Raw genomic sequence first — 27500 nt, 5'->3', positions numbered from 1 at the left:
TCATGTAAACACTGCCTTAATTAACTATCTGCAGGTATTTGTAAGTGTCTCTATCAGGTGTGCTCTTACCTTGATCCTTTGGTAGTAATCTGGCACTCCTGTATGGTAATTTTCACTGGTAATTAAGGTAACATGTATTTAAATGACTAGACCATTCACGTGATGCGCGGGATGGCCGCTCTATACACGGCGGGAAGATTTATAAAATGTCGACATTAAATTTTAGTTTAGTTTATTATATTTAACTTAATAATTTGTACACATTTTATCTTAATTATTTATTCATATTGATAATTTGTAAATATTTTGCTGGTTTAGTCTGAAATATAAAAGTTTGATAGTTTGAAATGATAGGTAACTTAATATTTTTTTTGTATTTTCGCCATCTTATTGTATCTTCCATTAGCAGTGACAAGAAAGCAAGAAAAGAGCAGAAATAACCACAATTTTATCAACAAGATCCCTACCAAAGAAGTCAACACAACAGACAACAACGTGAGTCGCCAATTTTGCCGACTGCTTACACTGCCACACTCACCACAGTCACCACATACCCTCACCAGCCACCACTCTCACCATGTCCACCGCCAAACAGCCAGACACCAAGCCCAAGATCGACCTGGGCCTGCTGGAAGAGGACGATGAGTTTGAAGAGTTCCCAGCAGAAGGTGAGGAAACGAGAGAGGAAAATATAATGTTCTTGTCAATATAGTTTTTCCTTTGGTTTATTTGTTAGTGTTTACAAATGTGTGTCTGTTTATCTGTGTTTCTGTTTGCCGATCTCTATTCTCTCTCTCTCTCTCTCTCTCTCTCTCTCTCTCTCTCTCTCTCTCTCTCTCTCTCTCTCTCTCTCAAACTATTTTCCAAGACCATAGAGTTGATTAGCGTAGTCTCTCTCTTAAGAACTTCAATTTAACCAAAGCTAGGCCACTAGTTTCAACATACGAGTGGATTTATTGCCTAATCTAATCGTAACCTAACCTTACCTAAGTTTCTAGCTAATGTAATGCTTTAAGAACACTACTATAACCTAATTCACACCACTGGTTTTAATATACAAGTGGTTTCATTGTCTAATTTGACTCAATCCAACCTAAGGCTTTAAGAACATCAATATAAGCTAACCTATGCCACTCATTTTAATATATGAGTAGTTTCATTGCCGTTTCTAATCACTATGTAACCTAACCTAATCTAATCGAATGTAACTTAACTGTAACCTGACCTAACCTAATCGTACCTACCCTAATGTACCCTACACAGACTGGGGTGCGGCAGAGGAGGACGCGGAGGACATCAATGTATGGGAGGACAACTGGGATGATGACAATATCGAGGATGACTTTTCCCAGCAGCTGAGGTGAGTGGTGAAGTGGTGAGGTGGTGAGCTGACTGATGGTAAGATAAGGCTGGTACTGTGATGCTTGGTGAGGGAACGTTTCATGAATTATACTGAATTTTGTCATGTATTAGTGGTTTTTTACATGTATAATTTGTAACTTGCACTAAAAAGATTGGTGACGATACGTAATGTTTTGTAATTCGTCTTTCACTCTTCATGCAGTGTGTGTCTCTGTTTCTTAATCTGTATTGGCCTCTTGTGTCCCCATACATACTTCTGCAGTGTTATTTTCTTCTGTATAATTTGCATCCTTCTATATATACACTAAAAATGGTTGGAGACGGTATACGTTCTTCCATAATTCATCTTTCACCTTTTACATTGTCCGTTTCCTTATTTCTTGGGTCTTTTTTGAGCTCTCGTGTCCCCCATAAATACTTCACACTTTAATTTTCTCCATTGTAATTTGTATCCTCCTGTATACGTGCTAAAAAAGAGTTTATGACCATTATACAGCCGTACATAACTCGCCTTTCACTTTTAAGCAGTCTGTTTCTATATTTCCTAGTCTGTATTGGGCTCTCATGTTCACATACCTACTTCGCACCATGTAATTTTCTTCTGTATAATTTGTATCCTTCTTTATACACGTAGCAATATTTAACCATGTCTAACTCATCTTTCAATCTTACACAGTCTGTTTCAATATTTCTGGTCTGTATTGAGCTCTCGTTAGTCTCGTATCCCCATATATATTCTGTACCATATAATTTTTTCCTGTATAATGTGTATCATTGTGTATCCATACTAAAAAATTATTGTAGACTATATACAACCTTCTGTAACTCATCTTTCACTTTTCATGCAGTCTGTTTCTATGTTTCCTAGTCTGTATTCAGCTCTCGTGTCCATATACATATTTTGCACTAATTTTCTCATGTATAATCTGTATTGTTCTTCCACAGGGCTGAGCTGAACCTCCAACCAATGCAGTAGGAGTGTAGAGAGACACAGTGTTCCCAATGACTTATGTGGTTTTGTAATAACTCTCCTTCTGTCTCTTGATTCCGTGGTTTTCACTTATTTTCACTCTGTTCTCTTACATGGAATATTTTGTAATAAAAGACTAAATGCAATGGTGTTTCTTTCCTTACGAGTAGTTTTGTTGCTGTTATGGAATGCCAAACAGGTTGCCAGGTACACAAGGCTCTATCATTATTGTTGTGGCCTTTTTTCCATCTCCCATCTCCTCTGCCCAGCCTTTACCAATGCTACTTTTTATTTTTTTATCTCTCATCTCCTCTGCTCAGCCTCTACCAATGCTCTCCTTACTTTCCTCCTTCACTTTTCATCCTTACCATGAACTCCTTGCCTTGTTGATATTGCAGAGTCACCTTCCTTTTCTATTTCCACTTATGTCACTTCTACGTACTACTTTTCTCCTTGTTATGTTGTTAGTACTTTTTTCCTAATCTTATGTTGCTTCTACCTACTACTATTCTCCTAATCTTATGTCGTTACTACTATTCTCCTATTCTTATGGTGCTTTTACCTACTACTATTCTTCTAACCTAACTCTCCCCTTCACACAACCAGCCCTTAGTTCTACAGTGCCATGATTCTTGCAGTCTGGCACATTCCAATCCTTAACATTAACTTAACTACACCATTCTGCAAAGCTGGTGCCAAGATTCTGTGCAATAGAAGCGGAGCATGTTTCTATCTATCCAGTCTGCAACATTAAAGTGGTAGAAATTCATGAGTTCTGAGGAATTACTGAATAAACAAGTTGTAAAGATGGACACAAGGATCACTAATGGAAAGCAGTTATGCATAGGATTCACACACACACACTCTCTCTTTCTCTCTCTGAATGGTATAGTAAAATTGAGTCACTCATTATATCTGAAATATATAATTCATATTTACACTGTCATACTAGGCCATATATATACATACATCAGTGCCAATAATATAAAAAAGAAACAATAGAAGTATGCCATGGATTTCTCAAGACTAATATCAAGTTCTCATTTCCTGTACCAAGTAAAAAGAATCCGACTTCATATTCTATAGACGGAAATATACATACAAGTTACTCTTAAGGTGATGACTTTAAAAGAAGAATGCATGCAACACTACTCTGCAACCCAAACACTGTGAGGAAACGTCTTACCACTAACTCAACAAGTGCAGACAAACTATTACACTATGTACAGCCCACACAGACCCCTCGTCCCACTCCCCTCACAGTCCACACGTCACCTCAGGCATAGCAAGGATGAGCACTCGGCCACTCATCCTCCAGAACACCCAATAATGGTAGAGTTATGTAAATACTTGGTGCATAAATTAATGTTCAAGACAAGCTTATATTTAAAACAATACAGCCAGTCTTTAATTAAGCTTGTGTGGATGAGTCAGCTCGCCCACTGGTCTGTAAAGTGCAGATTTCCCCGTTTATCTGCAAAGCTTAGCTACCTCCCCTAAGCTGAATCTATATCAAGGACCAATATAAAAACCAATGTGCCTTAAACTGCAAGAAATTAACCCATGCACTTCATGTCACACTATATACACACATTGCAGAACCCACTCATGTATAAACTCTGAAGGGAAAACAACCAATGCTTACTTGCTAAAACTGGACATCACAGGAAACAAACTAGAGGAAATTAGACAGAGATAAACAAAAGACCACACATTCTTTCTCACACACACACACACACACAGTCACTGGAGCTCCACTGAACAATCCTAAGTACATAATGATTCCTGTTCTTTGTTACACCACCATTTCACTTGAGCAGACAAGACATGAGCGAAGTCACCTGGACGAAACAATGACATCTTTCCAATACACGTGATAAATAAAACGTCACTGTAAACACTAGTAGGAAGTTGTGTTCTTTAACCCTTTCACCACAATAAGCAATGAACACTAAAAAAAATGATGTATGAAATCTTTAAGCATCAACATGAAAAAACAGGTAATAAAAACAAATTTGACCCTTTCTGACCAGTGCGGTGTTTGTAAGTCGCTATAGAACAAGAGAAATTACCTTAGAGTAGCCAGTTAATTAAAGACAGAATAGCAATGAAAGGGTTAAATGGCTTCTAATATGCACTCATGTAGTTATTGTCTCAACGTTATCTTGCCTTTAACCTCTTCAGTGCCATGATGCATTTTCATATTCATTTTCATTATTTGGTGATTTTATACAGCTTTAGAAAATTATGTTGGAATTAAACTAGTGAAGACTTTGCCCATTAATCTTCTGACCTCCATAGATCCTTGCTCATGTCAATAAAATGGTCTAATCACACCCAAAACTCAGGGTAAAAATGCATTCCAGGACTGAAGGGGTTATAATCTGGATCAGTGGCAGGTGTCACTAAGGATAAAACTGATGAAATAAAGGAATGAACACAGAGACTTCACAGAAAAGAAATGGCATCCAATAATTCAAAATGATAAGAAATAAAAAGCAGAACAAGACAAGATGAATAAGACACAATCGGCTTTGAGGGTAAGGGAACACACACACAAACACACACACACACACATCAAACTCCCCATAAAAGGCCGAAACATTAGCTATTCCCCCTCAACATGGATATTGGGGTTATTGAAGGGGTCGAGCATAGGGTCATTGTCCGAGGCACCACGGCTGAAGTAAGATAACACCACAAACAGCGTCACACTCCCCAGCACCAGCAGCAGCACCACCATGCGTCTCACACCCAGCGTCAGTCCTTGGTGGTGTCGCGATGCTGGCCGGTTCATTGTCCTGGTGGTAAAAAAAAAAATTGTCTTTCTCCTTCCATCATTTAAATACCTATACACTTTTTTTTTATGTGCTTTTATTGTTACTATTCTGGAGGTAAAAAGAAACGATGACTGCCTCTTTAAAATAAAAAGCATCCATTTAAATTTTCCTGAAGATAAAAGTGGATTTCTCAGTATCTTTCTAAAATAGCAAGCTTTCCTTTCATCCAGTTTCCTGGAGATAATGACTAAATTCTATTTCCATTTTCCTGGAGATTTAAGTAAATTCTCGATACCTTTCTAAAATACAAAGCTTTCATTTCACTCAGTTTCCTGGAGATAATGCCTAAATTCACAACACCTTTCTATAACACAAAGCTTCCTGGAGATAACTAAATTCTTAGTAGCTTTCTAAATTATTGTCCTTTTGCTGTTAATTGTCCTGGTGATCAAAATAAATTCTCAATACTTTTCAGAAATGTTACTCTTTTATTTGACTTTATATTGGAATCATTATTGTATTTTTAATGATAATAAATAAATAAATAGATATAAAAAAGGAAAGCGTACCTCCACCATCGGCTGAACCACTCCACCGCAGACCTTCTCTTGTATTTATTTTCACTCTCGTCGACATCCAGATCATCGCTGAGCACCACCTTAGTGTCCGACGAGGAGCCTTTCCGAGCCACACTGGTGCTGGCTACGGAGGAGGTGGAGGCGGTGGCAGTGTGGTGAGGATGGTGGTGGTCTCTGAACTGTGAATGGGTGATAGGGGGGTCTTCCATGGCTGTCACCCGTACACCATTACTGCTGCTGCTGCCACCACCGCCACCACTACCTGAGGCACCTATGGGAGTGAGGAAAGCTTGTTATCTCTCTCTCTCTCTCTCTCTCTCGGAAATACTGGTGATGTCTGAACTAAAATAATTAACTAACTTTCTATCTTATTTTTTCTTTTTCTTTATGTACGAGAGGAAAACTGGCCAACTGCATAAAAAATTATAAAAGATGCCTACTTCTTTATACCAGCCGGATTATAAGTAGTCTAGTTACATCTACAAATAAATATAATAATACCAACACTTTGTAAACTAATATACTACAACACTAATCATAACAACAAAAATAACTTCCATCCATATGAAAAACACATTGATATTCATACAAATCACAGTTTCCTTCAAATATTTGCTAATACTACTTATAATAACAAAAATAACTTTGATTCATATAAAAAAACACACACTGAAATTCCCACAAAACACAGCCATTTTCCTTCAAACATTTGCTAACATTGCATCATAAACAAACACTGCTAAACAACACATACACCTCATTCCGTTGGCTCACCATGTGTGTTTACTCGCAGGTGTGACTCTTGGTGGTGTGTAGGGGGCTCAGTGTGGGTCTGTGGGGGCCGGGCGTGTGTGGTAGGGCTGCTGTCAGTCTCACTCACCACTGCTCCATTCACTGTGCTCCAGTCCACCTCCCCTGTGCTCTTCTTCTCCTCTATCTGTGAAGCATTACATCAGCACCTCTGTCTCAATAACTTTCCATAAACCAACAAATACACATTAATTTTGACACACTTTAAGGCTGTAAAAATGTGCACTATGGATGATTAACCTCTTCAGTACCAGGACATATTTTTACTTTGAGACTAATGTACAATTAGATAACTTCATCGATACTAGGAAGGGTCTATGGAGATCAGAAGATTGATTACCAGTCTTCACTATTTCAATCCCCACACATAAGTTTCTGAAGCTGTATAAAATCACCAAATAGTAAACAGAGTAAATATGAAAACGTGTCCTGGTACTGAAGGGATTAAGCACAAAAATTCACACATTAAGGGCAACACAAGAAAAAATTATACCAAAGGCAGGCCAAGACCCGTCCTGGCCCAGGGGTAGGCGGCCAGGGTCTCCCGCAGGTAGTCGGCCACAGGGGACACCAGGTTGGCGGCGGGGAAGACAGGCTGGGAACACACAGGACACTTGTATCCTGCAGGGGCCGTGTTGGGTGGTAGCCGGCTGGCCCACTCATTGAGGCACTCTTTGTGAAACACATCTGCAATGAAATGATGGATGGTTAAGAACATTTACAGAATAAGGTAGGTTTTAACAAATCATTCGGCCTACAGTGGCAGTCTGAGGAAGGTGAGGGAAAGAATGAGTAAAGACTGGTACTCCATTTTCTCATACACAAGTTCAAGTTTTGCTTTGTTCAGCATGACAGATGGTGAGTCTAGTGGAAGGAATGAGTACAGACTGTCATTTGTCCAGTGTTCTGACTTGCAGGTAAAATTTTCCTTACTACTAATGAAAGGAATGAGTAAAGACCGATATTCTGTTACTTGAAGGAAGAGTGTGTACAAATGTGGGTGGGGGACGGGGGTGAGTGTGATGTGGCCCTCACTGTAACACACGAGCCACACACACTCACCATAACACACAAGCCACACACACTCACCATAACACACCAATAACACACACTCACCATAACACACCAATAACACACACTCACCATAACACACGAGCCACACACACTCACCGTAACACACCAATTGCACACACTCACCATAACACACCAATCGCACACACTCACCATAACACACCAATCACACACACTCACCATAATACACGAGCCACACACTCTCACCGTAACACACCAATCACACACACTCACTGTAACACACCAATCACACACACTCACCGTAACACACCAATCACACACACTTACCGTAACACACCAGCCGCACACACTCCCCGGAGGACAGTAGCGCTGCACACCTGACACACGGGGTTGTACTCGCTGTTGTCTAGCCATTTCAGATACGACTGGATGATACACTGCAATACAAACACAAATCACACATTCATACACATTTCATGGCATTATCATTGTTGCATCTGTCAAAAGGATAACATTCTGAGGAAAAAATGGGTAGAAATGTCATGGAGTGAATACCACAGAGGAAACATTCTGAAAATATCCGCAGGGAGAATGAAACCACACTCCTTCCTTCCGTCATTTACACTTTCTTATCTTCACGTCCCTCCTTCATTCCCATCCTTCCTTTTTGACCCTCACACACCACCCCAGACAAGACCCTCACCTTATTGACCACATTCCCAGCACGCCCCTGACACACACAGGCAGGGAAAGGCTGGGTAATGGCTGGGGTGTGTTGCCCTGTCCCCTGTCACGCCTCCTGCAGCCCCTGACCCACGCAGAGCTGTCATGTCACGTCCCTGCAGCCCCTGATCCACATAGAGCTGTCATGTCACGCCCCTGGAGCTCCTGACCCACGCAGAGCTGTCATGTCACGCCCCTGAAGCCCCTGACCCACGCAGAGCTGTCATGTCACGCCCCTGCAGCTCCTGACCCCACACAGAGCTGTCATGTCACGCCCCTGACCCACGCAGAGCTGTCATGTCACGCTCCCAGCCCAGCCCAGCCCTCCTGTCACTCCCCCCCGTGGCCGTGCCCCTCACATGCTTACCCTGGGATGCTCCGCCACCATGCAGTGCTCGCAGACATTGGTGGCGTGCTCAAAACAGAACTGGTTGGTGACTTTCTTCCTGGCACACTTGCACAGCCCCATCCTGCCCAGCCTGCAGCCTGCCGCTATGCTGTGCCGAGCTGTGTTGACCTGCCACGTCTAGCTCGCTCCGTTCGCCGTCATCCGGATCCCTCTCCTGCACTGTCTTAATGCTTAATCAATTCACGCTCCCATGTCTCCCCAATGCTCCCAAAGGTTGTTTTATTAATATTCTGGTACTTTGAGGATTTTATTAAGGTAAATTTTATATATTAGAGAGGTTTGGGAGAACGTAATTGTTCGGTAGGCAGTGTTACAATAGTTTATGTTGTTATTGAGTTCTTCCTAAGTCTACATCACTTTCTGAAATGCATAGATATAAGAGTACAATTATCTAATGCTATGGAAAAGGGCTAAGACAGTTTTAGATTAGAAAACCAAGTATTTAAAGGAGAGACTAAAGTAAACATTGTTTTCACCACACGTTTATAACCGCAGCCGCCCTCCAACCGACTTACTCACACCAGGGTGATTAAAAAAAGAAAAAAAATGAAATAAATAAATGAAAAAAAAAATGATAAAATAAAATAAAACCGAGACCCAAGGAACACACTGGGTTGAGACAAGCACAAGATCTATGACTGACACCTCAATGTGGAGCAATTCTTTCCACCATATTACGCATATACTATTCGTTTTTTTTTTTTTTTTTTTTAGTTTATTACGAGTGTGTTCATGTACATTCGTGTCCCGGGTCATGGTGGCAATGGTGAGCCCCCCTCATGCTCGCCGCTTCAGTCTGTCCTTTAATGTCACGACTCAAGACAGACAGGATTGTGATGAAATGCTACGAGTACATTTCTACAAACTAACAGCACTGTAGCTTGTGGGCGACACTTGATGGCACCCCCACACAACCTGTCTGCTGCCTGTGACAATGTGTCTACCCAGTCCACACCTTGACAAGTCTACTGGATGTGTTGTCCTGTCCATCATCAGCTGTGTTGTTAGAATGGCATGCACTCAGTAACATTAAAACATATCTACTACTTTCCTTTTATAAATACTGAATATCTGTGTTGCTTTTAAGACATACTGATTAATAAGGGCATATGAACAGTTCAAAACAAGCGCATTTATAGAACCATTAACCTATATTTGATCACCCAGTTAACATTTCTTCACTGCAAGTTTTAGAGACACCACAGACAGTTTGCAATGGTTGTAGTTCCTGGCCAACAACCTCATACCAACCACCACCACCATCACAAGTTACAGCTCCTGGCCAACAACCTCGTTATAGTTCTAGACCACCACCATACCAACCACCAGCACAAGTTGTAGTAGTTCCCTGGCCACCAACCTCATACCAACCACCACCACCATAAGTTGTAGTTCCTGGCCACCAACAACCTCATACCAACCATCACCACCACCACCACCACCAAAGATACAAAGGACATAAAACACAGCACTTGTCACTGACTTTATTGGAGTAGAACTAAGTATTTGTTTAACTGTTCACACATAACCATGCTGCTGATACATTCACTTGCTCATTATGGTATTGGATTCCCTGGCCGAGTCTGGTTGTTAACACGAGACGAGCATCAACGAAACAAAACTACAGATAATGGAACTTCTCTGTCACAATAATAAAACAAACGAGCGGAGACAAAACATGAGGGTTTCAGCGGGGCACAGAGATGTCAGCTGTTCCTGTAATGGAGTAGTAGTACATGTCATACACCTGATCTCATCTAATGTAGTATTGATCACAAATAGAGTAGTATTTAGCAACGAAGCACTCAAACACAACGCCATACATCCACGGCAGCGATGCAGAACCCTGACACTGTGCTTGTATCTAGCCTCCCACTACGACAACATGAAACAAAACGGAGTGCTCTCTCGGGTACTAGAGGAGATATTAGTACTAAAGTATTTGGACTAACTTTCAAAATGACTGCAAAAGAATGATATATATTTATATATAGAATATATTATACGTATATGCCTATGTGAATCCTCAGTTCAAGTTGATATGAATGCTAAGTTGCCGACGGCTACGGTTCATTGCTCGTACGGTTAACGCATCCTGCATCCATCCCTCCCTTTTCTCACAAACCATCATCACTAAATGCTAGATTATCAAATTTGTCTATGATGGTTAGAATAAATAGTGTCCAAAACCACACTTTCCACCAACATCACATACTTTAGCACTACAAAGCATCATTATGGAGCAAATAATCATTACACATAAGGGCAAGAAGAGACAAAGACAGGGTGAAGAATAAAATATACACATATATAGAAAAGACTATTAAAAACTCAGAGAGTGCAAGCTTAGTTGAGGCAGAGGCTCAGCACTAGTCAAGGTGAGTGGAGGTCAGGTTCAGGGCCACAACACTGGTCTTCTGGCCCACACACAGGAAAGCCACAAGTCTTCGGTCTGGACGTGCCAAACTGCCCATACAGACACATCCCTGGCAAGTCCCTGGCACTCGGTCCACCGGGGTTCTGAGTGCCTGGAGCGCCTCGGGTGGAACACAAACCATTCCTGACTGAGCAAACCATCACACTCCTGGGCAGCAACTTAGAAAACAAAACCAGGCACACCTTTCTTCTCACCTGGACAAAAACGCAACAGTGCTCAAGATCTCATGTGACTGACGACTGACTCCCTCCACGCTGGTCACCACCGCCACCACCACCATCACCAGGACCACCGACACGAGTGCAGCCGCCCGTGGCCGTGACAAAATTTGATCCCAGAAATACAACACTCCCTCCCTTGGGGTAAACCAACCCCACCAGCTGACCTGCCTTAGTCTTTGTTACTCCATACCGACTCCTCAAGAGGCCAGTGGTGGTGCCAGCGAGGGATAACTGTTAACCACGGCACACACACTGCTGGCGCCATCCTTCACCCTCCATTCATCGCCGGCCAGAGCGGCTGTCGAGTCTGGCACAACAGTGAAATTTTACCTTTTACTTCATCACAGAAATGGTTTGTAAAATTTGTATCCATTGTAACACATGAGCAGGTAGGAAATGATTCTAAAGCCTAGAACCATGTCACTTCAACAAAGTGAAATTTTTTAAATAAATAAATGTGCCTTCCCTGCATGAGGCTGCAAGCTGACAGAGTGAGATTTTGGGGCGTCAACTATGATACCAAGATTTCCTCAGCTCCCCAGGAACTGACTGACTGACTGACTGACAACGGCTACCTACCTACTGTCTGCTGCTGGGTCATCAATTCACAATTGTACAGTAATGGTAACTGAGCCTGCAGTTTCCTCAAAAAAAAAAAAAAATAAATAAATAAAAAATAAATAAATACATAAATAAAAAAAAAAAAGAATAATAAAAATATAAAAAATCTAAAAACTGAAGGTGGATGCACAGAAACCCAACCTTCCACAATTATCAAACACAAATACAAAAACAAGCAGTTCAATTTTCAAAATACCATTACTGACTTGTAGTAGTAGTAGTAGTTATAGTAATAGTAGTAGTAGTAATAGTAGGAGTAGTAATAGTAGTAGTAGTAGTAGTAATAGTAGTAATGGAAGTAGTAGTAGTAATAGTAGGAATAGAGTAGTAGTATCAAATAAGAGAAGTGAAAATACCCTTGTGGTGTATTCAAAATGTGTGGTGTAGGAGAGTGTAACATGTTAGTGGGGTGATGAGGGGACAATGTTGCTGGTGAGGGGACATGGTGGGGCGTCTACAGGAAGTAATCTGGAGTCCTGCGGGTGACATGTGGCTCTCCTCTCCTCGGGGCAGGGTCAAACTGAAGGCTGTGGAGAGAAAGAAGGAATGGGTCAGGCTAAACTCTGGAACTGCCTACATGCTTCTGTATTTCCATCTTCCTATGAACTGAACTCATTGAAGAGGGAGGTTTCAAGACATCCTTTGGCTAACTCTCTACAACCTACTTGAGGACTAGCATCTTAGTGGGTCTCGGCTTATTTTTGTTGATGTATGCCAGATTTCTCCTCTAACATAAATAAAGTACTGGACTCGAATTCAAGTGTGGCAACATGAACACTCTGGCTTCTATCAAACACACTGCATATTAGTCTAAAAATCAGATTATATTAACTTTACAGTACAAAATGATCAGGATATACTTGTCTAAGCTTCATAAATACCAGAAGGGTCATTCTATCTATCCTTACCCCACATTGCTATATCCAAACCCTGTCTGTTAACTCTAATGAAATAGCTACAACAGGGCAATCTCTATCCTGTTATAGAAAATGCATGAAAAAAGTAAAAACTGGTAAACTATCTTGGCAGTATAAGAGAAATAGGTTACATAAATGATGCACATAGACAGTTTTTCATTTCCATCACTCAGACTTATAGCAGATTATAGTTTAGTGATTAGCAGAGAAGTAGGTTATAATTATAACTGACACACACACACACACTTATTTTCATTTCCATCACTGAGACATAGCAGGTTTTAGTTAAGAGTAGCATGTCTATCAGTGGGCCAATACTCACAATGAATACTTCAAGGAGTCGTCCAGCTCCATGATGGCTGCCTGGTTGCCACATCGATAACAGTAATTGGGAGCTGAGAAGATTGTGACAACATTGCGGTCATGACACCAGTTGTAGCCCTCCATGACCAGCTGGTGGGCTCGGGAGACCAGTGTGAGGCCGTTGGAGTGGTTGAAGGTCTCAGATATGTCCTGCCCGAAGGTGTAGCCGGCGCCACGAGGGGAGATGCCCCAGCCGCCGCGGTCATCGGGATCAGACCACAGCAAGTCACACATGGGGCCCTGAAAGGAAGTCACTGGTCAAGATACATGCTTACACTCACAGGTTAAGTGCTGAGCCTCCCTTTCACAACCCCTTCAGTACTGGGATGCAATTTTACCATGAGTTTTGGGTATGATTAGGCCATATTATTGACATTAGGGAAAGGTCTATGGAGGCCAGAAGATTAATGCACAGAGTCTTCACTATTTCAATCACCACACAAGTTTCTGAGGCTGTATAAAATCACTAAATAGTAAACAGAATAAATATGCCAACGTGTCATGGAAGGAAAAGTTACGGTATACATGGGAATACAATTTGTCAGAACACAATTTTAATACATCGTAAGTCAATATGTTTAAAGAAGTTAGTGAAGAAATGTACAGGTGAGGATTGCAAAAAATGCATTCAGCTTCATACATAGCTAATCTAGTCACACATGGGGCCCTATAAGGAAGTCACTGTCAAGCTACACTCTTACACCCCAAGATACGTGCTGAGCCTCCCTTCTTAACCCTTAGTATGCTATCTTTGTATACAGAGTAGTACTAGTGTTAGTCCCAGCCAGCACAGCACCAGCCAGTCAGAGGACTTTGAGCTGAGTGACTCACCTCATGTGGGACTTCCTGCAGCCTGTCCAGGGCCCTGATGTGGTCCAGTGTGTCTATGGAGGGGGAGAGGCCGCCGTGCAGGCAGAAGATTTGACTGTCTACTAACGCTGTCAGGGGCAGGTAGTCAAACAGGTCTGTGAAGTATTTCCAAACGTTGGCGTTTCCATATTTTCGAAGACATTCGTCATAAAACCCGTACACTTGGGTGATTTGCCGGGACTCGTGGTTGCCTCGCAGGATGGTTATCCGCTCCCGGAACCGAACCTGTAACACCAAGAACACTGGGTAATACTGAGCTCTGCCCCCCACCTGCCACTGCAACACCAGGAACACTGGTAACACTGAGCTCTGCCCCCCACCTGCCACTGCAACACTAGGAACACTGGATAACACTGAGCTCTGTCCCCCACCTGCCACTCACATGCCCTGCATGGCACCATGCCAGCCCGGCCTGAGTCAGCAGGGGGTGGAGGCAGGGACGGCGGTGGCAGCAGTGAGTGCCCTGCCAGGCCACGGGTGCCACGCCAGGTCACTGCCCCCAACACTCAACATGTGGCTGCCTCGCCCCACACACAATGCACTCACCCTGCTGCTGGCATGCACACCACCACCCACCACCCAAACACTGGCCTGCCACCGCCTCACTCTACTAAACATTGGCATGGCACCCATGTCACCTTAAAATAAGTCCAACATTTATTTATAGCTGGCACAGATCTTCCTAAACAAGATGTCACTTCTATATTTGTACACACCACACTATTTCCCCATAAACAGTTACTTTTTAAAAATTTATACAATTTTCAAATTGCTACATGATATATAACTTTACTAATGAGTAATGTCAAACATGTCCTCATTCTATTTTTGTTTTTATCACAAGTATCACAATATCTAATAATAGAGTTTAAGAATAAACACATCACGCTCCCCAAAAGCTATGTAAGTGACACACAGACAAAGACACACACAACACACCCACCCACACACCCAGCCTGAGCCTCACTAAGAAGCAACAAGAGCAGTGGCCCGCAGCAGCAGCAGCGGGAAGATGGCCAGAGTTACTCACCTTTAAACAAACTAGCAAGGTGACTGTTTCTACGGAATAATAGCCTCTATCAACGTAGTCTCCCATGAAGAGATAATTTGTGTCTGGGGACCGTCCACCAATCTTGAAGAGCTCCATCAGGTCGTGGAACTGGCCGTGAACATCTCCGCACACTGTGACGGGAGACTTCACCTCCTGGACGTTGCTCTCCTTGGCCAGCACCTCCTTGGCCTGTGGGGGACAGAGCACCAATCAGTCTGGCAGGTCACACACTCAATTACAAGCTATCCTAAAGTGCACCAATCAATCTGGCAGGTCACACACTCAACTTTTCCTACCCAGTGATGAGAAAGTGTCTGGGTCTGTGTGTGCATGTGTATGTGTGTTGTACCAGTTGTGTTTTAATAGTTATGTTTGTGCTGTGGCATCTGTAACCCCATAATTTACATCCCACCCAATGATGATGCTAAATGAATAAACACACCTTCTCTTTGCTACATTCTTACATTACTCTGTCCTAAAATTATCACACGTCACTCAATGCATATCTTCACAATTTACACACCCAATAAACAATGAACACAATAAATCACTCTTGCTTATTCTTGTGTATTAATCTTCCCTTAACTCCTTCAGTAGCATGACACATTCTCAGTCATTCTGCTTACTACTTGATTTTATACAGCTTCAGAAACTTATGTAGGGGATTAGAATAGTGAAAACTCGGCTATTAATCTCCTGACCTCCATAGACCCTTGCTAATGTAAATAAAATGGTTTAATCATACCCAAACTCATGGTAAAAATACATCCCAGTACTGAAGGGGTTAATCACACACACTAAAGCCTATATGAACACTAAACATTGAACATTCTGACTCCCTGTACTGTAACATAAGCTTTTCTCATCATGTATTGTATATAAACAGATACCTTTGAAATACACAGTTCCTAAGCAGAGGGCCAAGAGTGATGCCTAACAGTGACGTCTAACAGTATCACCTTTAAGACAGCTACACTCCTTCTCCTTTAGTACTTTCCATTCTAATAAAACTGGCAATGAGACACAACGGGTAGAAGTGTGCCATGTTGCTGCCACTGTTGTCACCTTCGGGGTGTGGGTAATGCAGGGTGGCTTACCTAGCTACTGCCGCCCTGCACACTATTTCTACGCTATCTATCCCGAGGCACTGCCTTAAAGAAGATGAAGGAGAAGGAAAAGAAAAGAACGAGAGGGAGAAGAAGGAGGACAAGATGATGATAAATAGGGTATAGAAGGGGTGAAGAAGAAAAAGAAGGAGAAGAAGAAGAAAATGAACAACAACAAAAATAACATGATAATTAAGATAGCAATGATGAAGGTATTATCTATTTTAACCCTTTCTTCCCTTACATATAATCTTGAAAACATCCAATACAGCATTTATACCACAGCCAATCACCATATACCTTAGTGAAATAGTTAACAGGTCCTGCTATGACAGTAAACACTAAAAACCAAGTAAAACAGAGCAAACCACCTCCTGTGCCAATATTTACACACATACAAGGCTGCAGTGTTGCTCCCAGGAGAGTCAGAAATAGCAAGGGTGACCGTCATATTTATTCTGAGGTTTATAGGCCAAAAAGTTGTAGATTTAGGACACTTCAGCCACTTCTAGGACACATATTAAAAGAAGGAGGAAGCTCAAACATCCTTGCCACACTTATTTTCACACTAAACACACTCAATTGTTCATATCCTGCTAAATGAAGCTATGACCATGAAAAATAATAGTCGGCCAAAATCTTGGTTTGATGGTGATTCCTTCCTAATGAGTGGCTTAGAAAAATACTTAATCCCTTCAGTACCAGGATGCATTGCCATATTCATTCTGCTTACTACTGGGTGATTTTATACAGCTTCAGAAGCTCATGTACGGGATTAAAATAGTGAAGACTGTTGCCATTAACCTTTTGACCACAACAGACCCTTCCTAATGTCAATAAAATGGTCTAATAGTACACAAATCTCAAGGTAAAAAAGTGTCCCAGTACTGAAGGGGTTAAGGTAACAGGTATTTTATCATAATTATCATCATGTTGTTGTTGTTCTTTAACTAATCCACACAATCGTTCATATCCCTCAAAATGAATCCTTGTGAGAGCTGCAGCCAAGTAAAGGATGAGTGTTTGCATTCTGCCTACATTTCACTCATTGACATTCAGGGTAAGAACAGCAAATGTTCTGAATTGTTAATAAGGAAGTGTGAGCTCGGTGCAAGCCTGACCCTGCACACCTGTCATTAGATATTGTTGTGGTATCTGTGCTTTCAATGGTGAGGTGTTATCTGAAGCCCTCACCACCTCAATGTCACTTGTGTTGTACCTTTTGCCACTACACTCACCACCACCACTCCCCCTCTCTCCCTCTGCTAAGTAAACATCCCTTTATGTTACTTTAATACATAGCAAACCCAGTCATTAAGAACTACCATCGTTTAACATCATGATTTCTGCCGAGTCTTGTATTTTTCATGGTTGCAATCAAATATAGACAAATAAATGGGCAAATCTAGTTCTGTCTTATATGGCCACTAATGATTCCTTCTCAAAGTTAAGGAATGAATGAGTGACCAAATGTACATCTCATTGCTAAGAGACATCAGGTCCAGTGTGTGTCCTCTATCAGCTGTTTAATCTTATCAATGCTAGCTCACATCAACACAGTGTCAGTCTCACACACACACACACTTTTATCACCAGCCACTCAACCCAGGCCACCCTATATTGAACTAGTAAGGTGTATGATGATGCTATGCCCACAACACACACCATCAAGACATACAACAGGCCTTGACACTGGCTCAGATCAGCACAGTGCCACTCTCACACACATACACACAGACTTTTATCACCAGCCACACACCAGACACTCAACCCAGGCCCTGTAATGAACTAATGAGGTGTATGATGACACTCACCACAAAACACACCAACAAGACACATGACAGGCCTGGTTTACTAATATAGAGCTCTATTCAAACCCAGCGACAGGTACATTTGAAGTTTATATTCCTGCATGGTAGAGGTTCTGATATGTTGGCACCTCTGTAACTAGTGCTAGGTGCCACAGGGCCCCTCACAGCTACACAATAATGCCTCATCATCCAGCACACAATGGTGAATGAGGGAGCACTGTCACTCTCCAATTTATAACATCATAATGGATTCATACAACTTCCTCTTCAACAATGACCAAGTGACCTAAGTTTGAAGAGTGACACTGCAGAGGTCAAGTACACACACACACACACACACACACACACACTTACATACTTACATACACACAAACTTTCTTCACCTTCTCTACCACTCCTAGTTTGTTTCATTACCAAGGTGTGTAGGGCTTCCCCAGGTCAGATATCCCCACAAGTGTTATTTATATCAATTAACTCACACACACATATCCTTTATGACCCAAACAATGAAGCATGTTATAAAATTCCCTTTATCCTTAAGTTTCCTTTGAGATTAGGTAACATGTCCATCATACTTTTGCCATACACAATTTAGTCAAAGTGGCAAGACCTTCGCTTACAAATAGGTGTTGCCAGTCACGTACCTATCACAAGTTTATCAAGCCCCAACAGGAACAACATTATCTGAACAATGTACAGTCCCTGTCTCTGTGTACACTGGGGCAGTCCTGACATGTGAAAACACCAGTACAAGGGTGTTCTTCATATCTGTCCAAGGCTCTTCCCTTTAAAAAGCTTAAACTCTACCACTCTACAGCCCAGCACAGGCCAGCCCAGCCCAGCCTAACCTTCAACTCTGCCCTACTTAAAGACCTCAACTAAACTGTACGAGAAATGATGATAAAAATACTTGGGAATAAATTTTTTGGAGTCCTAACATATGATAACAACTGTCAAGGCTCCTAAATTAACAAAACACTGTCCTTCTTAAAGATTTCAACTAAACTGTATGAGATATGATGACAAAATTGCTTGGAAATAAATTTTTGAAGTCCTGAAACATAATTACAACTGTCCAGGCTTCTAAACTAACAAAAACACTGTCCAACTTAAAAGATTTCAAGTAAATTGTACAAAAAATTATTAAAATGCTTAGGAATAAATTTTTGAAGCCCTGACATATGATTACAAGGCTTCTAAACTAACAAAACACTGTCCTACTTAAAAGATTTCAAATAAATGAGACATAATGTTATAAGCATTTGAGAACGAATATTTGAAGTCCTGGCATATGATACAACAGTCAAGGCTTCTAAACTAACAAATATCACAACACAGCTAACCTAACAAGACCCAACATAAACCAATGCAAACTTGTAAACTCAGCGAGCGCAACAAGTCACAACAAGCATGTAAGTCTCAACACGTGGGCAGTGAGTAACCAGAGCGAGTAATGGATGAGTCAACAGGAAGTGTTTGGTGATTAAGTGAACAAAACCTAGCAAACCAGTGAAATTGTCCGCAGTGAATGTTCTGGGCAGTGGCAAGTGTTAAATGTGATGAAACAGCGAGAATTAAGTGTGTTGTTTGCATTAATTTATTACTCACTCGACAAATAATTACTTTCTGAGAGGGAGTGGTGGTGCTAACTGTGGTAATGTACTTGTGTCATCTGTGAGGCCCGAAATATTTGTTTGTGGTTGATTTTGGCAAGTGTTGCATTAATCAGTTGACTTCATAACAGCAATAATGAGATACAGTACTTAATATCAGTATGAACATGAGTTATATCACATTCACTTACCAAAACAGACATAACAATGAAAAATAATAATGATACAGCATTAGTAATATTAAAAAGAACATTAAAACAAATAAATTAATCAAAATATAGATACAACATAAGCATAAACAAAATCAAAACTGAAAAATAGAAAAATAAATTGAATTAGCAAATAATATCAAACATCCAACAATTTCAAAGCCTACACAGCTTAAACTGCCTTCACCCTGCCATCCTAGGCCTTCTGAGCCTATACACCCAATAAACTGCCAAGCCTACCAGAAAATCATTAAATACCTCAAGATATATATACAAAAACAATTCTTAGATGATAAAAATGAATTCTGATGGCCACATAATCCCTGCTTGGCCTAATTATTCATAATAACACTAATATAACCCACATTTTGAGCTACACACGCCAGCGGGGGGGAAATATTAATGGTAAAAGGGGTTCTGAAGGCGAAAAACACGTGAAATCTAGTAATTCTTGGGAAAATGAAGATAATAACGATAAATTCCAGACCACAGCATTTAAAGTTAAGAAATAATAGGTGTGCTTCCATTTCCAAGCTGGCATAAGAAGGCGGAACTAGAAATATTAATGGTAAAGGGGTTCTGAAGGGGAAAGACACGTGAAATCTAGTAATTCTTGGGAAAATAAAGATAATAACGATAAATTCCAGATCACAGCATTTAAAGTTAAGAAATAAAAGGTGTGCTTCCACTTCCAAGCCGGGAAAAGAAGGCGGAAGAGAAATATTAATGGCAGAGTCCTGAAGTGGAAAGAGGCGCGTGAAGTCCATTAAACCTTGAAAATTGAGATCAGCTACCCACTTGACCTCTAAATTACCCAAAACTCCACAAATACATTAAGCTGACATAATTTCCAGGCCATAAAAGCTCAGAGGGAGGAAATAAAAGGAGAATAACGTGTAAAATTTATATAAACAATCGTCCTTCAGTGACAAAATGAAATCTGATGGACACCTGATCTCTGCATTCCCTAAAACTTTCAAAATACACCTACACCCAGACACTCCCCAGTTACAGAAGGGAGGTGGGGTGAAATAGTAGCAGCATGAGGCTCCCCAGGTGGCAGGAGACTCACGGGGGAGGATAAATAAAGGAGAAAATGGGAAAAATGATAAAAACCCCCCTCCGGTCTTACCTTTTCGCAGAGTGTCTTCACCTGATTCTCTGCCAGCTGTTTGCACTCCATCAGCTGGTCTATCCACTGGTCCAGCTCCTTCATCTGGGTCTTCTCCTCCATTGTGGCGCACTTTCGAGTTAACTAGTGAAGGAGGAACACTGTACGGCGGTAATATAACGGCGACGCCCTTCCTCCCCGCAGCCAGGACCAATATGGCGCCCTCCTTGTGACGTCACCCCAGCCTTGCCACACACCGCCTGAATCTGCTGCCTAAAGGAACATGGAGACTGTGGGTTAAAGTTTGGAGGACAGTGAAGGGCCTGCCACCTGCCGGCCACTAGTACATATAGAGAAGACCTTTCTAGGGGTTCCTTATGCATATTTCTCAGTTTTTCGTGTTCTCAGGCCCTTTTTGAACCTCTTCAGTACCATGGCGCGTTTCCATATTCATTCTGCTTACTATTTGGCGATTTTATACAGCTCCAGAATCTTATGTCGGGGTTAAAATGGTGAAGACTGTGGCCATTAATCTTCTGACCTCCACAGACTCTTCCTAATGTCAATAAAAAGGTTTAATCGTACACAAATCTCTAAGTAAATATGTGTCCCCGTACTGAAGAGGTTAGCTGCCTCTTAGACATATCACTTCTATAGCCATATGCAATCCTTGAACTAAGTGGAAATTGTAAAAATCTACTTATATCAGTAACATTCTTGTTCGTAAAGGTTTCATAAAATACATATGGTGATTTCCTATCCAAGTAAAAGGGGATTAAAATAATGTTGTGTAGTGTCTAGCAATGTTTGTCACCAAAAATACTCGTGATTGAGTTTGCTAGTGACATGTTGCATCAGGAGAGAGCTGTATCGCTATCAGTAAGCCCTTATCACCTCCGTTATCGCTACGTCACCAGCTTATTCATTGCTGTACACTTGTCACGCAATACTCAGCAAAAACATTCCCACGATCACCCATCACATTACCCATTACCCATTTGGCATATAACTTAATTTGTTACAATCCCTACTCTACTCATGCTTTATCTCTTACCTATTTAAATTCACCCATTAAACATCGTCTATTACCTGCCTCACCCACCTCACCCATCACCCATTTCACATATAACTTATCTATCTCACAACCCCTACATTTCACCCATGCCTTATCAGTGCCCCATTTATATTCACCCACTAAGCAACGTCCATCATCTGTCTCACCCACTTCACCCTTGGAAAAACTGCAATACAAGGCCGTGATGTCATAGCTAACCAAAGAATTGAAGTTTGGCCAGACAGAAATAAAGATAGAAAGAAAAGATCGCGTTTTATGATAAAGGGAAGGATGAGGAGGAAAATGAGAGAAAATAATGAAGAAGAGTAAGGAGAGGAGGAGCTACAACCAAGGAATTGAAGTTTGATCAGACAGAATTAGAGGTGGAAGGAAATGATCGCGTTTTATGATAAAGGGAAGGAGGATGAGGAGGAAAATGAGGAAGAAAAGAATAAAGAAGAAGAAGAGTAAAGAGAGGAGGAGCTACAACCAAGGAATTGAAGTTTGATCACACAGAAATAAAAAAAAAGGAAGGAAAAGATCGCGTTTTATGATAAAGGGAAGGAGGAGGAGGAGGAAAATGAGGGAGAAAAGAAGAATAAGGAATAAGGAAGAGGAAGAGGAAGGGGAGGAGGAGCAAAGGGACAAGAATTAAAGTTTGATCACACAGAAATAAAAATGGAAGGAAAACAATAGCGTTTTTTGATAAAGGGAAGAAGAATGAGGAGAAAAATAAGAAAGAAAAGAACAAGAAGAAGGAAGAGGGAGAGGAATGGAGGAGGAGGAGTTAGGGGACATGAACTGAAGTTTGATCATTAAACGATAGAGGATGAGGAGAAAATAAGGAAGAAAAGAAGGAAGAAGAGGAAGGGGAGAAGGAACAAGAGTACTGGACATAAACAGATAGAGAGATGAGATAAGACGTTTTAGTGACAGAGCTTAGAAGAGAAACACAAGAGAATATTGATAACAACGTAAACATCACAAGGCGAGGACAATATAAGAGAAAATAAAACAAAAAGGCTATCATTCTTACAATTTTTAACCAAAGATGAGTGGAATATACAAACAAACGAAGAATAGATAGAGAAACAGAAAAAAAAATAAAGCAAAATGGTGCAAGATATAGCAGGAGAGAAGTACATAGAGAGATAAGAAAGAAAAAATAGATTAGATGCATAGAAACATAAACTGCTGAATCAAGATAAAAAAAAATAATAATATGTATGAATTTGACAACATAATGATTGTAAACGAAGGTATGGAAAGGAGACCGATAGAAAAACAAGGTACGATGCTGTTCAGATATCAAATGGCTGAAATATGAAAGAATAATGAAGAGAGAGACAGAGAGGCAATCAGAACTGGCGATGATAGTAACAAAAGGAAAAGGAAAGCGAAAATAGAGAGTAGACGAAAAAAGGAAGAGAAGAGAAAAGAGATTTAGACAAACAGATGAAAGATAAATAAAGGTTAGAGTTATTTAAAGCTGATATTGACAGTGACAGCGTAAGGGAGATAGAATTATACGAAGAAAAAAAAGATTAAAGATTCAGATAAACCATAGAGAATAGAATGAAGAGAAGAGATGAAATTAATAATGTTAGGAAGACAAAAGGAGAGAAAATGAAAAAAAAAAGTAGATGAGGAAGAGAAGATACACAGATAATGATATAAAATGAAGGTTAGAGAAATAGAGATTGAAGGATAAAGATGAGAATAAGTAGATGAAGAATAATATAAGACAAAACAAAAAAGGACAAAATAGATAAAGGAAATAGCTAGTGATACAGGACTCAAGAATAAGATCAAGACAACAACACAAAATATAAACACAAGCCGAACGCAACACGCTGGCGGCCGGCGAGACCCCCTACTCCACCGATTGGCCCAGTACACAGATCAATAGCATGACTCATCAATGACATCACTGCGTCTGTTGCTCTCTCTCTCTCTCTCTCTCTCTCTCTCTCTCTCTCTCTCTCTCTCTCTCTCTCTCGAGGTTATTGGTTCTAAGTGTATGCGAGACAGCTTTTGTAAGGTTTCCGTGACGTGACGTAAGGATTTGTGGTTATTTCATGTGTGTGTGTGTGTGTGTGTGTGTGTGTGTGTGTGTGTGTGTGTGTGTGTGTGTAAACACACCTAGTTGTATATTACAGGGTTCGAGTGGGGTTCATAGTGACTTGTCTACATAATTCTGTCCAACTTTTCCTTAAATCTAAGCACATTTTCTGCTGTTACAATCTCTTCACTCAAGCCGTCCCAGATGTCCAGTGTCCCATGTGGGAAGCTTAACTTTTTAATGTTCCTCAAACATGACTTTTCATGAGCTTAGAGTGTCCTCTTGTCCGCCTATCTCCTTCAGTCAGTGATACCAGGTCTTGTCTGTCTATCTTTTCCATACAGTTCACTATCTTATACATCGTGATTAGATCTTGTCTCTCCCGTCTGTCCTTCAAAGTTTGTAGTTTCATTTCCTTCAGTCTTTCTTCATAGGGAAGGTTCTTTATTTCTGGCACCTTCTTTGTAGTGGTTCTTTGGATTCTATTCTTTTTGCATGTGTGGTGACCTCATCACTGCTGCATATTCAAGTCTGGGTATTATCATCCTGGTATATGATCTTTTTCATCACACTCTTATCTATGAAATTAAATACCACCATGATATTTGTTAGTGTCTTGTACGTTGAAGCAAATAACCCATTTGTGTGTGTGTGTGTGTGTGTGTGGTAGTAATATTGTAAACTATGCAGTCGGCTCCTCACTTGAAGCGGTTCTCCTACCTATATCAATAACAAAAGCGACACTTGTTACCTATTCATTATTTCAGGGGAGCTGTCGAGAGCTTATTATTATATCTTAGCTCAACCTCTTCCTCTCTGCCCTCCACATCACTCTTCCTGTCCCTCCTCCCCGCTCCAATGCTTCTCATGTCTCCTTCACCCAAAAACCCCTATAAAGAGTGTTTCTCCTCTCGATAATGCAGAAACGTTTTTGATCTGCCATTAGAACCTTAAAAACACTTAAAAACCCGTGTCATTTCATTAATCTGTGGTCATTCTGAGATAGCTTTCAAAGCCTATTTTTCTTTATGCCATTTCATCGTGTAAATGCTTAAAATTACTCCATATATTGTTTAAATTACTGCTTATTAGTAAATATCGAAGGATTGAATGGGATACTTAGCTAAATATTGTCTAGTTCTCCCTCCTCGCAATCATCACAGAAAACAGCTATCTTAAAGGACAACTAAACTAAATACTATCTTTTCCCCCCTGCCTTGTGTATATATTGCACAGAAAGCCATTATCAAAGAGAAAACAAAAATAAAAATTGTGTTTATCCTGTTCTGCCTCGTAAATATTGTAGAGAAAGATAGCACTGAAGAAAGAGCTAAACTAAATATTGTCTTTCATCACAGTTTTGCTTCCTCCTCCTCCTCCTCCTCCATCTCTTCTATCTTACTCCTCCTCCTATCTACACTAAAACTCGCTCAATAAAAATAAAAATAAATACAACAACAACGACAAGAAGAGAAGTAATAGTAGCGTGTGTGTGTGTGTGTGTGTGTGTGTGTGTGTGTGTGTGTGTGTGTGTGTGTGTGTGTGTGTGTGTGTGTGTGTGTGTGTGTGTGTGTGTGTGTGTGCGCCATGCCTTCAGAAAACAAAGTAGCTGTGATCAGAGCACGTTCAGTCATCAGGAGCGAGGAGGCAAACTTTATGAGCCGTGTGGACAGATTTATCGAGGTAAAATGCGCTCCTTCTCCGTCTTTACATCCAGCAACTGAGATCCCCGCCAGAGAACTATATATGGACGCAATGCTCGGTGGTGGAACGGGGGGCGCTTAGGAGGGAAAAATAGTGTGTCAGATGAAGAATATTTGGTCGTTTCTGTACATGAGTTAAGCCTAATGGAAGTCTGTGTCTTTTACCACACACACACACACACACACACACACACACACACACACACACACAGAGAGAGAGAGAGAGAGAGAGAGAGAGAGAGAGAGAGAGAGAGAGAGAGACTAAAGTAAAAAGTCACAAAAAACTCAAAATTTCGAAGCAAAGGGAGCTACAGAGAGAGAGAGAGAGAGAGAGAGAGAGAGAGAGAGAGAGAGAGAGAGAGAGAGAGAGAGAAAGACTGGTGCACTATAAGATGCTGTCCTGCTCGTCTGGTTTGCTTTCCTTGTCTCTGGAGCGCAAGAGTTAAGGTTCACCAAGATCACCAAGTAGGGAGTTTTGTTCCCTGAGAGCTTCGTGCGAGTAATCGAGCCTACATCGTATTCAGAAACGCTTTGCTCTCTCACCACGATTGTTTTCCAAGGCCACAGAGATGATTAGCGGGGTTTTCAAGAGTGTTTCTCCTGTTTATAGTGTAGAAATCTTGTCACCCTGCCTCTAAAATCATAAAAAATGTTTAAAAACTCTCTTATCTCGCTCCATGATTGTTTTCCAAGGGCACAGAGATGAATAGCGGTATTTTCTAGAGTGTTTCTCTGTTGATAATATAGAAATCTTGTCACTCTGTCTCTAGAACAGTAAAAACTTGCTTGAAAACGGTCTTCTCTCTCATCAGGAATATTTTCCAAGGCCACAGAAATGATTAACCGGATTTTCAAGAGTGTTTCTCCAGTTAGTAATGTAGAAATCTTGTCACTCTGCCTCTAGAACCGTAAAAACACCTAAAGCAACTCGTGTAAATTTAGATAAAAGCCTTTTGAAATAGTGGATATGAAGCGCAGAAGGGTTTGAGAATAGGAGCTTGAGGTGTGCTGTCCTTGATGCAACTGACGTGAAGAAATTAATCACTGTCTGCTCTGCCATTGTGCATGAATAGTAGTGTCAAATCGTGGTACATGTGCGCTCTCTGAAACTGCTCATAATAGTTTGGTGGGAAAATGATGCACTGCCTGTCCACTGCCACTTCCCACACCAGAGTACAATGATATTAAAGCTAGCATTTTCAAACTCATCTGTACTACACCTTCACTATTTCAAGAGGGTTTATTTGAATTTACACGAATATTTAAAGGTGTTTCTACGGTTCTAGAGGCAGATTGACAAGATTTCTATGTTATTAAGTGGATAAACACTCTTGAAAACCCGCTAATCATCTCTGTGGTCATGGGAAATAGTCGTGGTGAGAGAGTAGAACATTTTTAAAGGTGTTTTTATGTTTTTAGAGGCAGAGTGACAAGATTTCTATGTTATTAAATGGGGAAACACTCTTGAAAACCCCGCTAATCGTCTCTGTAGCCTTGGAAAACAATAATGATAAGACAGCAGCGTGTTTCTGAATATAGACAAATAAACACAAGTATTTTATGGTGTTTTTACGGTTCTAGAGGCAGAGTGACAAAATTTCTACATTATTAACTGGAGAAACACTCTTGAAAACCCCGCTAATCATCTCTGTAACCTTGGAAAATAGTCGTGGTGAGAGAGCAGAGC

General features: G+C 40.9%; 2 protein-coding genes across 2 annotated transcripts; both read right to left on the bottom strand.

Moving 5' to 3' along the window:
* Nucleotides 1-3237: 3237 nt before the first annotated feature.
* On the bottom strand, nt 3238-8826 carry LOC123507495 (zinc finger protein-like 1). The gene is given in 7 exon segments (XM_045260404.1): nt 3238-5133; nt 5682-5961; nt 6465-6627; nt 6994-7187; nt 7860-7900; nt 7902-7969; nt 8623-8826. Coding segments are annotated over 7 exon segments (1041 nt in total). The 5' UTR covers nt 8725-8826; the 3' UTR covers nt 3238-4940.
* Nucleotides 8827-10135: 1309 nt separating this feature from the next.
* Nucleotides 10136-21239, bottom strand: LOC123507499 (serine/threonine-protein phosphatase 2A catalytic subunit beta isoform). Its single transcript, XM_045260409.1, has 5 exons — nt 21016-21239; nt 15124-15333; nt 14055-14318; nt 13183-13463; nt 10136-12470 (listed from the first exon to the last, which is right to left on the bottom strand). Exons 1-5 carry the CDS (start codon nt 21115-21117, stop codon nt 12398-12400), a joined length of 930 nt encoding a protein of 309 aa, XP_045116344.1. The 5' UTR covers nt 21118-21239; the 3' UTR covers nt 10136-12397.
* Between the last annotated feature and the right edge of the window lie 6261 nt (nt 21240-27500).

Source organism: Portunus trituberculatus, chromosome 22 (genome assembly GCF_017591435.1).
Source record: "Portunus trituberculatus isolate SZX2019 chromosome 22, ASM1759143v1, whole genome shotgun sequence".
Classification (NCBI taxonomy): domain Eukaryota; kingdom Metazoa; phylum Arthropoda; class Malacostraca; order Decapoda; family Portunidae; genus Portunus; species Portunus trituberculatus.
The sequence above is the reverse complement of the archived record's forward strand: the minus strand, read 5'-3'. Positions and strand labels throughout refer to the sequence as shown.

Excerpts from the sequence above, each read along its gene's own strand:
- LOC123507499 (XM_045260409.1), bottom strand. The coding sequence starts at position 21,117 with ATGGAGGAGAAGACCCAGATGAAGGAGCTGGACCAGTGGATAGACCAG. Across the intron at positions 13,464-14,054 it reads TGCAGGAAGTCCCACATGAG|GGCCCCATGTGTGACTTGCT; the intron begins GTGAGTCACTCA and ends ACTTCCTTTCAG. Across the intron at positions 12,471-13,182 it reads GACTCCTTGAAGTATTCATT|CCTTCAGTTTGACCCTGCCC; the intron begins GTGAGTATTGGC and ends TTCTCTCCACAG.